At 37.6% G+C, this 14132-nt stretch overlaps 1 protein-coding gene across 1 annotated transcript; it reads right to left on the bottom strand.

The window, feature by feature from the left end:
• Positions 1–10058: 10058 nt before the first annotated feature.
• Positions 10059–13695, bottom strand: LOC112008784 (heterogeneous nuclear ribonucleoprotein 1). The gene is given in 7 exon segments (XM_024041118.2): positions 10059–11015; positions 11332–11501; positions 11594–11693; positions 12684–12757; positions 12760–12846; positions 13303–13343; positions 13521–13695. Coding segments are annotated over 7 exon segments (1041 nt in total). The 5' UTR covers positions 13577–13695; the 3' UTR covers positions 10059–10502.
• Positions 13696–14132: the final 437 nt, after the last annotated feature.

Below are 14132 nucleotides of genomic sequence, written 5' to 3'. Positions count from 1 at the left end.
TTTGTAACCACTTTGCCTTTTTCTAAGGATTAAAGTAATGAAAATTATGAACATTTCCTTTATTCTTGTGACATTCATACAAGTCTTGATATGGTTTCTATCTTATTTAGCATTTATCCAATATGAAAATGAGACACAATTTTACTTAGCTATCTATTTAAATGATAATGTGTTTGAAATATAAACAAAGTATATCATTTACTCCAAAAACATACACAATGATAGAGTATCCATACATGTTTGACTCCTCTTAATCCCCCACTTATTAGTAGATCTAAAGAACTGGAAGGACAATCAATTCTTAAACAGTTAATAGATATACTTGATATACTTACAAATGCTTTAAGTGATACCCATGAATGTCCATTTGCTCAAGTAACTATCATGAAGGTCTCTGCCATTCAGCATAGCTGGTTCTATTTAATACTTAAACTAATAATAGAAAGTAGCACGTGGTTCGAAGAGCCAAACATGACTAAGATTTTGTTTAACACTTAGGAAAATAATGTGAAGTATTAATTTACCCAATGTATATGGTCCGAATAGCCCTACATAACTAAAGTTCTGTTTAATACTTAGAAAAATGATGTGAAATATTAATTACCCAAAACATGTAGTTCAAGGAGCCAAGCATATCTAAGGTTTTGTTTAACACTTCGAAAAATAATAGGAAGTATTAATTTACCCAAAGTATATGGTCCGAAGAACCAGGCATAACTAAGGTTTTGTTTAACACTTAGAAAGATGTCAAGAAGTATTAATTTACCTAAAACATATGGTTCGAGGAGTCAGACATAACTAAGGTTCTGTTTAAAACTTAGAAAGATGTCATGAAGTATTAATTTACCCAAAACATGTGGTCCAAGAGCTAGGCATGTGTAAGGTTCGGTTTAACACTTAGAAAAATAATATGAAGTATTAATTTACTCAAAGCATATGTTTCAAGGAGCCAGGCATAACTAAATTCTATTTAACACTTAAGGTTTTATTTAACACTTAGAAAGATGTCAGGAAGTATTAATTTACTCAGAGCATGTGGTCCGAGGAGCCAGGCATAACTAAGGTTTTGTTTAATACTTAGAAAAATTATTGAAAATATCAATTTACCTAAGGTATATGGTCCAAGGAGCCAGATATGACCAAGGTTCTGTTTGATATTCAAATAAATAATAGGAAGTATAACGCATAATGTAATAAATGAAAATATGGCAGAGAAAACTTTCATTAATAATAATACCTTCTCAGGTTGTTTACATTTCAGGGGCGTAGTACAACATTTTCATCTAGATCTTCAAGATAATATGCACATATTCCAGCCATCGAGGTGATGCGATATGATTCTACCCAATTGAGCCCTAACTTTCTCCATGCTGGGTTCTTTACAGTACCCAAAACATTTCTTAATACCAAGTCTCCAGGCGCTAATGGCCTTAGCTTCACGTTGGCATCATACCCTTACTTGAGCTTGTGTTGATAATACGACAATTGGACCATAACATTTTCTCCTCTTTCTTCAATTAAGTCTAAGCTCTTCCCTAATAGTCCATCATTGTTGCTCGGAGTGAAAGAACTCGTTCTCAGTGTTGGGAATCTAGTCTCCATAAGAATAACAACCTCAGCTCCATAAGTCATTGAAAAGGGTGACTCCCTTGTTGACCTATGAGGTGTGGTCCGATATGTCCAAAGGATGTGTGACAACTCTTTTACCTATTTCTCCTTCGCATCATCCAATCTCTTCTTGAGTCTATTCACTATAATCTTATTGACAGCCTCGACCTGTCCATTCCCTTATGGATAAGCTAGGGTGGAATACTTATTCGTAATTCCCAAGTCACAACAGTACCTCTTGGAGGCTTTGTTATCAAACTAAAAATCATTGTCCGAGATAAAGGTATCGAGGATCCCAAACCGAGTGACAATATATTTCTAAACAAATCTCTTAGCATCTACGTCCTTGATATTTGCCAATGGTTCAGCTTCAACCCACTTGGTGAAGTGATCCATGCCGACCAGCAACCATCTCTTATTCCCTGCTGTCTTAGGGAAAGGTCCTACAATATCCACGCCTTATTGAGCAAATGGCCAAGGACTGGATAGAGGATTAAGGACTCCCCATGGTTGGTGAATGTTTGGTGCAAATTTTTGGCATTGGTCACACTTCTTCACATATTCTTGTGCTTCCTTCTACATGTTCAGCCGCCAGTATCCCTGAGTGAGGGCTCTGTAAGACAAAGACATGCCTTCTGTGTGGCTTTCACAAATCCCTTCATGTAATTCCTCAAGTAGTTGTACTATGGAGTCCATCTAGAGAGGTCCCACCCTAATTTGATGGATATGGACCAACTCTTTCTTCATCTCAGTAAGCTTATACAAGTCTTCATTAAGGATAACCCGAGGTAAGCCTTGTGTTAAGGAGGTTACAAAAGTGGCCAGAGAATCAACGTGTGTTTTTCCACTCCTAGGGATATGCAGCAAGTTGAAAAACTTAAACCCTAATTGCAAGTGCCTAACCTGATTTAAATACTCTTGCATTCTCCCATCCCTGGCCTCTAACTCTCCGTTCACCTGGCCTACGATCAACCTTGAATCTGAGAATATCTCCACTGTCTTTCCTCCCATTTTCTGAACCATGGTCATCTCGACCAATAGAGCCTCATGCTTAGCCTCATTGTTTATGGCTGAGAAGCCCAGTTTTAAGGATTTCTCAATAGTGATCTTCTTAGGAGATATTAAAACTAATCCCACTCCAAATCCCCTTTGATTCGTCGCACCATCGACATATACCCTCTAGGATAAAGATTCTTGCAAGGAGACCATGCAAACTAATTTTCCATCCATACCCTGCTTCTCTACCTCTTCTTCTAATGGAGATTCAGTAAACCCGGCCATCAAATCTGTGAGGACCTGGCCCTTGATAAAGGTGCAAGGCACATACTTGATATCAAAAACCCCTAGGATTGTACCCCACTTGGCAATCCTCCTTGTGAAATTAGCACTCCGAAGTAATGATCGAAGCGGAAGTTAGGTTAAAACAACAATTGTATAGGATTGGAAGTAGTGAAGGAGTTTACGTGTAGCATGTACCACTGCCAAAATGGCCTTCTCCAATGGTAGATATCAAATTTCTACTTCATGCAACAACTTGCTTACATAGTAAACTAGCCTTTACACACCATTGTCAATTTGTATTAGCACCAAGCTTATAGCATGGGAAGCCACAGCAATGTAAGCAAACAAGATCTCATCCACCTCGAGCCTAGACATGATAGGTGGCCAAAAAATGTATTATTTAAGCTGATGGAAGGCCAACGCATACTCATCGGTCCACTCAAATCCCTTTCACTTATTCAACAGCTAGAAGAAGGGTTTACATCTGTCCGCTGACCGAGAGATAAACTGATTCATGGCAGCAGTCATTCCAGTTAGCTTCTGGACTTCTTTAGGATTTCGATGTGGTTGTAGACTGTTAATTGCCTTAACCTAATCCGGGTTGACCTCAATTCCATGATGAGTGACCATATAACCTAGAAATTTGCTTGATCCCAAGCCGAAGGAGCACTTGGAAGTATTAAGGCGCAGTTTATATTTTCTCAGTATTTCAAAAATATCCTCGAGGTCTACCACATGTTCGAACACCACCTTACTCTTTACCACCATATCATCTATATAAACCTCAATATGCTTGCCCAATTGTGGCTCAAACATCCTAGTCATCATCCTCTGATAAGTAGACCCTGCATTCTTTAAACCAAAAGGTATCACATTGTACTGGTAATTTCCAGTAGGAGTCCCACGGCTAGTGGTACTTGATGGTATCCTTGGAAGGCATCTAAAAAGATCATCTGAGGATGGCCTACAATTGCATCCACTAGCTGGTCTATCTAAGACATAAGGAAATGGTCTTTTAGACAGGCCTTATTCAAATCTGTGAAGCCCACATACACTCGTCACTTCCCATTTTTCTTTTTCACCACTACAATATTGGCTAGCCACTTAGGGTAAAACACCTCTTTAATAGCCCCAACCTATTTAAGTTTTATCACCTCTTCTTTGACAGCATCAGAATTGTCTTTAGATGAACACCGAGATGGTTGCTTTTTGAGGGTGACGGATGGATTGACATTCAAATGATGACAGATGAAGTTCGGATCCACCCAAGGAGATTCATAAGCACTCTATGCGAACACGTCAATATTCCTTCTGAGAAATTCTATCATCTCTTCCTCCTCCTAAGGAGGCAGCTAAGCTCCGACCTAAAAAACTTTTCTGAATCATCATCTACAACAATATTCTCTAAATCTTCACACTTCACCCCCTCAACTGTCTCATCCACGGGTAACACCAGAGTCCTTAATTTCTATAAACCCCTATCAGTAGAGGCTGAGGATTCGGTTTTAGGCTAATGCATATTTGCAGCCACCAAGCACTGCCTAGCCACGAACTGGCTCCCAACCAGCTCTTCAATCTGATCCTCGGATGGATATTTCACATTCAAGTGGAGGGTGGAAGAAACAGCCCCCAGGGCATGAAGCCAAGGTCGTGCTACAATGGCTGTGTATGGAGAATAAGCATCCATCACAATAAAATTCACCTCTACTATCTCTGAGCCTACCCGCATAAGTAGTCTAATCTGACCTTTTGGAATAACAACCTTCCCATCAAAGCCCAACAGAGGTGAATCATAACCTGTCAAATCCTCCGGTTTCAAGTTTAGTCCCTTGTACAAATCAGGATACATAATCTCTGCCCCGCTAGATCCACCAACATCCTCTTCACATCATACCCATTATCCTGAGGCTGACTACTAGGGCGTCATCATGTGGTTGTATGGTTCCAACCTTATCCTCATTCAAGAAGCTCAACGTTGGTCGAATCTCTATCCTAGCCCTCTTCGGCTTATGGCTAGAGTGCTCAAGAAGTGGCGAGCTACTGACATCACCCTGGACGGATGAGAACCAATCCTCCTCGGAGCAGCGAGGATGACATTAATGTGCCTAAAAGGGCTCTTGAAAAAGCATCTCTCCGAGGTACCAATCCTGCCTGGCCCCTTTGCCTACTAGGATGATACAAAAATTGCTTTAACCTCCCTTCTCGGACCAGTTACTCCAAGTGATTTCACAAAGTTCTACAATCCTCTGTGGTGTGCCCTCGGTCCTAGTAGTATTGGCAATGAAGGCTTTGATTGCACTTCATGGGGTCACCTCTCATCTTATTTGGCCATTTAAAGAATGATTCGTTCTTGATTTTCTCCAAGACTTGGTGTATTGGTTCTCGAAACACCGTATTAACCATTTGAGTAGTGGTAGACCCCGATTACCCAGCAAAGTCTCTCCAGGGCCGATTATTGTTGTATCAGTCCAACCTAAAATCCCTCCTCTCTTGAGGAATAACCTTAGCCTTCCCCTTCCCTTGTTGTTGGTCTTCATCGACCCGTTTATACTTATCCATTCGGTCCATGAGTTGATGTACATTGCTAGCAAGTTTCCCAGTCAAAGACTTCCTCAAACCATGCTCGGCAGGTAAGTCGACCTTGAAAGTTCTTATGGCCACATCATCAAAGTCACCATCTATCTCATTGAACATCTCACAGTATCTGTCAGAGTACGTTTTCAAGATCTCTCCTTCTCGCATGGTTATAGACAGCAGGGAATCTAAGGGTCGAGGAACCCTAATGCATGTGATAAAGCAAGATTCAAATGCTCGGGTAAGTTCCCTAAAGGAATCTATAGAACCTGCTCTCAGGCCATCAAATCATCTTATTGCCACAGGCCCAGACTGGACGGGAACACCTTGCACATCAAGGCCCCATTTCTGGAGTGGACAACCATTCTTTGGTTGAAGTGACTTACATGCTCTATAGGGTCTGTTCGACCATTGTATATGGTGAACGTTGGCTGAGTAAATCGCCAAGAAATTTTTCCTCCTTCAATTTTACGTGTGAAAGGCGACCTAGAAATTTGGTTTAACGCCTTGCTCATAGCGTCATTTCCTAGGCCTTTGTGAGACGGGCTTCCATTCCTACATTCACGGTGGTAATCCTCATTATACGAGAAGGATTCACTGGAGGGAGTTCTTGACCTGAGTCTGTAGTTACCATCCCCTTCATCACCAGAAGAAAAATCAGAGTTTGAGAGAGTTTGCCTTCGCCATTCACGGTGCAACTTCCTCTTTAAATGATCAATCTCCAGTTGCATAGCTCTAGTGTTTTCCTCATGAGAGACACGACTCCTACTTCGAGAGTGGCTCCTACTAGTATGGGTGGTATGCACACTAACTTCTCGGTCCCTTGTCTGCTTAAGATTGAGAAAATGATCTTAACATTAGGACCCCATGGATTCCTTGCGGTTTGGACCTAAACCTACCATAATTGACCGTTACACTCACTACAACACAAGAAATTCCCACAGATAAGGATGCAATTTGAGTCTTAAGCCCAAAAGGTAAACGGATCTAGGCCTAAAAAGCCCAATACAATGAGATTGTAGAGAATGGATTGGAAAACTAGGCTCTAATGAGTTGAGTAGCAATTTTAGTGGATCCAAATGACAATAAAGTAAAAATAGACTAGTTTTATCTAAAGAAATTCATCATCGGCACAGTCCGAGGAGATTAGTTCTTGTATATAATTCTTCAAAATTGATTACAAGTACAGCTCTTATTGCTACAGTATTTCTCTCTTAATTGTCCGATCCCTTTCTCTCAAGGCCTCCCTTCTATTTTATACTATCTTCCTCCTTTCATCTCTGCCCTCCATGTGTAGATTAGATTATTGGTGTTGATCTTTGTCACATTAGCACCTTCCTGAAGTCTTTGGGGAGTAGTTGTAAGGCTAAAAACTATTGTTCAGGTATCACTTTCTCATTAATGCAGCCAGAGAGTTAGCTGCAGAGCATTCAATGCGGTGGTAGTAGCTTTCCCTTAGATATTTCATAACCTCCCTTTGTCCTATTCCTTCTTGATACTTATCCTCATCAGTGGAATTATTCGGAATGTTGTTCTTGATGGCAAACCGCACCTTATGACCTCGGCTTTGCTCAGCCGAGGAAGCATTCCTCCTCGGACCGCCCTCTTGAACAATCATGATCAGACCTCCCCTCTTCACTCACTAACACGGATTCTTATGATAGTGTTCACCCGTCCTCGGACTACTTAATGTCCTTGGATTGGGCTCCCGGCCCAATATATACATAAATATATACCACCGGGCTTATCACCCCTATATATATATATATATATATAGAATAGTTCAATATCAGTCACAAGAAAAATGATTGGTCTATTGAGAGTCCAAATCTTCTGTCTCACTTTTTATGTTCCACTCTATACTCCACCAATAAAAACTTGCTATGTGTTCATCTAATTAATTAAATACTACTATTAATTAATAATAATAGTATTAATAAGTCAATAATGATAGTATTTAATTAATTAAGTGAACATGTGGTAAGTTTTTATTGGTGGAGTATAGAGTGGAATAAGAAAAGTGGGACAGAAGATTTGTACTCGTCTATTAGTTAGCTTATGTGCTCAAAAAATCAGCTTAATAGCCATTTCAGCCCATGCCTTCTTTCTTTGATTTTTATCGAAATAAAAAAAACTTTCGGTGCTAGTGGTTCATTGTTCAACTTTGGTTTTAAGGGGTCCATTGAATTTATTAAAATACACGATTTCTGCACTTAAAAACCAGCTTAACATGAGTAACTTGATTGGAGCAAATGGTTCAATTCAGGTCTAAAAACCATGGTGCCACATCATCATAATAACCTCCTCTATTACTCTCACACATACCATTGTGTCATATCTACAAAACTCTTTTCTTGTATCCTTATCGTCATACATTCTAACAAAATTATGAAGAACAATTATAGCAACGGTAATGAATTTTTGTCTACGTTTCTAAATACCAAAATTTTCTTATTAATAGCAAAATAGATGAATGGACATAATTAAAATTTTCCTCTAGCTTTGTTGGTCTCAAACCTTGTTGAAATCAGAGGGGTAGTACCTCGCCCCCTAAATGGTACAAGGATCCCTTTCTTCATAAGGTCCCTTGAATCAACAAAACAAAATTTCCTACAAACAAACACGCCTTAAATATGCATCGGGTTGGTTGCAAATATCATTATAGCACCTAACATTAATTAAACGTATTGTGTCTATCAATAGGATAAGAAGTAATGTATTATTGTCCCTTGTACATGGGAGTCAATAGGAAACTCGTGCTGAGTAATCCTACAGGACATGCAAATGAGCACTAAATTATTAACAAGAAAAAAATGTCATTTCATAAAAAAAGAAGAGAGAGAGATTCAAAAAAAAAATGTAAATCGTGTACAATGATTATTAGCAAATTTTCACTACCTATTTGGAACCTACAAACAGTAGTAGTCAGCTAAATGCTAATGTCAAACGTACGCTTAAAGCATTCACCTACCCAAAAAAAAGCAGTCATATTGACTTCTGCACAATTTTCTTTCTTCTATGCGATAAGAACTTACATTTTGTACGGATTATCTATTTATTACTCTATTTTATTAAAATATTACTTTTTTTTTTCTTTTTTAATTTCTCCCAAATGATCTCATTCTCCTTCAATTTCTACCACTCTCCCCACCAAAAAATATTTTCCACTCCCAAAGCCACGCATAACCAAAGCCTAGGTGAATAATAGAGAATTTTGTGTTGGTATCTTTGCCTCACTCAGATTTCTAGAATTCTTAGTGCATCCGATGATACGTCTTCAGATTTGAACAACTCAATCCTGATTTGTAACCCAAAGGATCCAAATTGAACAACATTGATATCGGCTCTTGAATCTCTTGAAAGAGAAAGATTGAGATAAAATTCTTTAAGGGCTTTCTTAAACACACAACTTTGTTATGTTCTTTGTACAAACACATGCACGTTGAGATGCTTATATAGTTATGGTGTTAACATTCCCTTTAAGGTATTGGAAGCTATTAAGATTTAGTCCTCAAGAACCCGGAGGACAAAGGCAAGGTAGCAAGGCCCCAAAGACCGGCCGTAACACTCTCACCCAAGTAACACTCGATGTGGTCCAGGTATATCAGGCTATCAGCTCCACTCTGGTAAGGAAATACAGATCAGTATAGCTCCAATTAGCCTCAGAGGCAGAACTAGGATTTTTTGTTTGGGAAGGGGGCCAAATTTTGGTATTAATATATTAGTTTCAAGTCAAGATAAACCATCATATACATGCGTTAACGTACATACACAAATATAAACATTAATATTTTAATGCTAGAGTAGATCATAATTTATAAATATATTGTATATAAAATTAACAACTTTCAAATATGAATATTCGCAAGATAATTTTTTAGGGAAACTTATCATCTTTTAAACTCCAATGAGTATACAAAAGCTATTTAGTTTGATATTAAACATGTACAGAAAACGAATTAGAGAAAACAAAAATTACATTGTCTCTATAACTACTAGACCAATTAACAAATTCTATTGGTTTTTAAGAGTATTATTACATTAACTCAAACATTGGGCTTGGAGGGGGGAGGGGGGGCAACTTCTATTTTTGTAGCTAAATATTTAAAGTTTTAATAAAAAAAAAAAAAAAAAAAAAAAAACAAGATGAAAACAACACATTTCCAAGTCACATTTAGAGTCCACACTTAAATGGTGCAGTAAGTATTTTACCCATATGGTTGCCTTACATAAAAGTTGTCCAATTGACCCCACATTCGAGCATATAACCAAAAATTGAAGACATTAGATCTGCAATCCGCTTGTATAATGGGTGTCCCCACAGAGTTTTGGTTTGAACTGTATTACACAAATGGGATTCTAACACATGCCTGTTTTGCTACTCCAAGGGCAACACCTAACTGCTCTACCCACCAACAGCACACTTAATTGAATAAAGAACAATAATCTTACAACACAACTCAAATATAATCTTAGTTTATGACAAACAGCAACTACTCACTGCATCTAATCTCTGCCTATGCCAGAACAAGATCCTGGTAAAGCCAAACTAAGCCATAAAGAGGGAAATTTCTAACTCCTTAAAACACACTAAAGATCCAAATGCTAAAGTAAATTAACAGGCTAAGCAAATATTAAAACACAATGAACACCTATCTAGATCAAACTATAGATCAAACTAAAGCAGATGATAACAAACACTGCATAAGTAAGCTATAGTCTAATAGACTACATAACATGCTAAAATGAAATTAAACTAAAATATGACAGCCATAGTAGACACCAAGCACTACTCTGAAGCAATCTATAAGTTTGTCTAAACCATACAATAGAAGAAAGTCTAATAAAAACTCTTCCAATCCTTCAAAGCTTCCCCACTAGTTGTAATAGCCTTTAGTAGTTGTGAGAAAGTGCCTATGAATGCAGGAGAAACAAAACTAGAGGAGCCTGTGTGAAACTTCTAGGGCAAGGATTAAGCAACTGCATGAAAAACTCTTCATTTCTACGTCGCATAGGGAAGATACTAGTGCCTTTCAATTCTACCTCGCATAGGGATGGTAGCGACTAGTGCCACTATAGCCTCCCCTTCCATACAGCCCACCTGCACCACCATAACTAGCGCCAGGCCCGGAGTCATAACCAGCACCATAGCCTGAACTTCCATAACTTCCATAGCCTTCACTCCCTCGACCATATCCACCTAAACCACTTCCGTAACTGCCACCAAAACCGCCACCATAGGGTGCAAAGCGACTAGAATAACCAAGTGAAGATTCACTACGGTAGCCACCTAAGCTACTGGCTCCAAAACCCCCATAACCACCACCATATTCGCCACTACCACTGCCATAACCATATCCACCACCAAGCCTACTGCCAAGACCTCCTGGAGTCCTATAGGGACCTGGACCAAACCCTCCATCAAAACCTCCATAAGAACTGCCAAAACCACCAAAGCCATCATTGAAAGAACGAGACCTAGAGTTGCTACCATATGCTGGAGCAGGTGGTGGGTTAGAGGCTTTCTTTGGTTCAGCTTTCTTGATCTCCACCTACAACAAAGCAACTTAGTTAACCTAGGTTCTGCTGCATAAACTAAACTGATAGCCCTTTCCTGAGAAGATCTATACCTGTAACAACCTCCATCTAAAATTAGTAACAAATGACTACAATATTTTCTTTGGTAGAAAATAAAATTAGAAGCAAATTACTAAAATGGTCTTTGATCAAATACCTCAAAACAGAGGACATTATTACCCTTAAAATGTAAGTCACTAGTATAAATGGAGAATGCAATGATGCATGCTCCACGATAAAGAGGAATTGGTTTACATGCTGATTTCTTTGTGCACACTTAAACAAGCTCACCTGGGTACCCGCCATATCAATCATATTTCCCTTCGTTAACATTTCATCTACAACTTCATCATTGTCAAAAATAACGAATCCAAAACCTCGGGAACGATGAGTTTCATGATCACGTATGATCTGGTGTTCCACCACCTTCCCATACTTGGAAAAGAAATTCTTCAACTCATCTGAAGACAAAACACCAAATGCATCAAACTTCAAAACAAGTAGACAACAATCCCAAACAAGACCAAAAACAACATAACTTAAAAAGCCCTACCTTCAGTGACGGATGATGGAATCCCACCAACAAATATCTTCTTTGTTTTGAAATCCTTTGACTGCCCTTGGCCTTTGGGAATGGTCCTCTTTATCTCAACCTGCTCCAAATTAACTTGATTAGTGAAACTCAAATTTTCTTATAAAAATCTACACATCATATCCAATACACGCAAGTCAGACATCATGTATGGCATACAGGGTAGTGTTTACATGAGTTATATTATAGACAATAAATTCCAAGATCCAGTTTATAGAGGACTAACACATCTCTTTAACTCTATATAAAATGATGCATAGAATACAGGAGGTAATTTTCTTCTAAGAGAGAGAAAGGAGGTAAGAATTTAAGTTATCTGTGTTGTGCATTGAAGTATCATGAAATCTACATATTTCCATGCAACAAATGAAAATTTCCTGCATGTTACCACCTAATACAGTTAATAAATAGGACTTTAGCAGATCAGATATATAACTAATACCAAATTCCCAGCTGTGTGCAGTTTCTAAGGAATCAGGCAAGATATAAGATGAGACTCAGAATTTTTTAAATGACAAATACTTTTGAATCCACCAAATTATTTAGCATCCTAAAACTTTGAACCTATGTTGCACGGACACTGACACGGACACGGACACGACACGGACACGGACACGGAGATACGGCAATTTTTGAAAAATAAGGACACGACACGGCGGGGACACGGCGGTTAAATAATTAATTAAATTTTATATTTAGGCATATTTTTTAATATTTTTAGACATAAAATACGTTTATATCTAGAATTTAAATTATGTAAAAATTACAAATAAATAAATTAACACTCAAATTAATACAATAATATACATAAAATGTTTATAATACAAACTAAAAGTTTAAATAGGCTATGGTGAAATACTAATAATAATATTTGAACCTCAGTTGAGCTAAAAGACCAATCTAAGGGACATTTAAGTGACAAATTTTCTGCAAATTAAAAAATATATATGGCATTTTCTTTTACAAAGAACAATGATTTGTTCTATATGTTCACTAAGAGAATTAACTGCAGAGCTTGAATGGAAGAAACGAATTACAGCAACCCTATTACCTGTTTGCCATTGATGATATGGGTGTCTTCAATGACCTTGTCAACTACTGAAGGATCAGCATAAGTGACAAACCAAAACCCCTAGGCTGATTAGTATACCGATCTCTCATTATCACTGCATCTGTTATTTCTCCATATTTCTCAAAGTAACTCCTAAACGCCCCTAATAGTTCCAAAGACACAGCCAACACAAGGCATAACAGAACAGAACACATCAGCAATAGGATTACATTCACAACAAAATTCCCAGCTTACTTAAGTGCTACCCACATCTAAGCCATTCAACACAACTGTAATCCAATTGAAGCAATTCAAACAGACTAACCAAGAGAAGCAATACTTCTGAATCAACTAACATATAAAGCATAGTTTCCATAGCAAATCTATGATTCAGTTATATGTGCATTCAAATATTTAAGTAAACTAAAGAAATCAACCAATTGATGCAACTTAAACCTCAACACAAGTAAAAAGGTATAAACTTTTTGATAATACAAGCATAATATATATAGAACCAACTTTAAAACTGAACTTTTTACAATTGAAAATTTCCCCCAGAAACATAAAAATAAAAATAAAAAAAATATAAAATAAAAATCCATAAAAGTCTTAGGCTTACCAAAGCTTGTCTCTTTGTGCAATCCTCCAATGAAGATCTTCCTGCGTTTCACAAAAATAACAAACGAATATCACAAAAAGTTGGAGAAACCCACAAAAAACAGATCAAAACCAGATAGGAAATCAGAAAAAGATCCAAAATTTGGCATCAAGCTTCTATTTTTCCCAACGATTTTCTCGGGAACCAAACAGCAAATCAAGAGAGAGAAAGATACAAACCCGGGGCTGGCACCATCGCCAGAGTGTGGGTTATCGGTCCTGGATTTCGAACCCATAGCAGTTTGATTCGTTGGATTTTACTGAGAAAATTTGTGAGGGATTTTGATTTTGATTTGAGATTGGGTTTTGGTTTTGTGAGAGAGAGAGAAGAGATGGTTAGGGTTTTTGAAGGAAACGTGAGTGGAGAATATAAAAAGATGATTTTTAATGTGAAATGTCTATTTTGCCCCTGAATTGAAGAGCAAGCACAAGTAGCCATGCTGTCCCCCTCGACTTTTACTTTACATTTTTACCCCCAAAGTGAAGAGCAAAACCAGCTTACCGACTTTTTTTTGTTTGCCGCTTACTCTACCTTTTTTTTTTTTCTTGAGTTTTTTCTTTTTTTTTTTTTAGAATGTTCTTGTGTCCAGGTTGTATTTGTTTTTCTATAATACAACAGTTTAGAAGTTTTTAAATATAAAAAATGCTAACAATTGCTCTTAGGATATTAGTTAATAATCCATTTAAAAAAAGTTTTTATGGAAAAAGAAAAAAATAATTAATGTTTTGATAGTTTTTTCTATTTCTCATAAAAATTGTGTTAAAACTTTCCTAAAATAAATTGCCTTAAGC

This window comes from Quercus suber, unplaced genomic scaffold (assembly GCF_002906115.3).
Source record: "Quercus suber isolate HL8 unplaced genomic scaffold, Cork oak 2.0 scaffold_27, whole genome shotgun sequence".
In the NCBI taxonomy this organism is placed as follows: Eukaryota; Viridiplantae; Streptophyta; class Magnoliopsida; order Fagales; family Fagaceae; genus Quercus; species Quercus suber.
The sequence above is the reverse complement of the archived record's forward strand: the minus strand, read 5'-3'. Positions and strand labels throughout refer to the sequence as shown.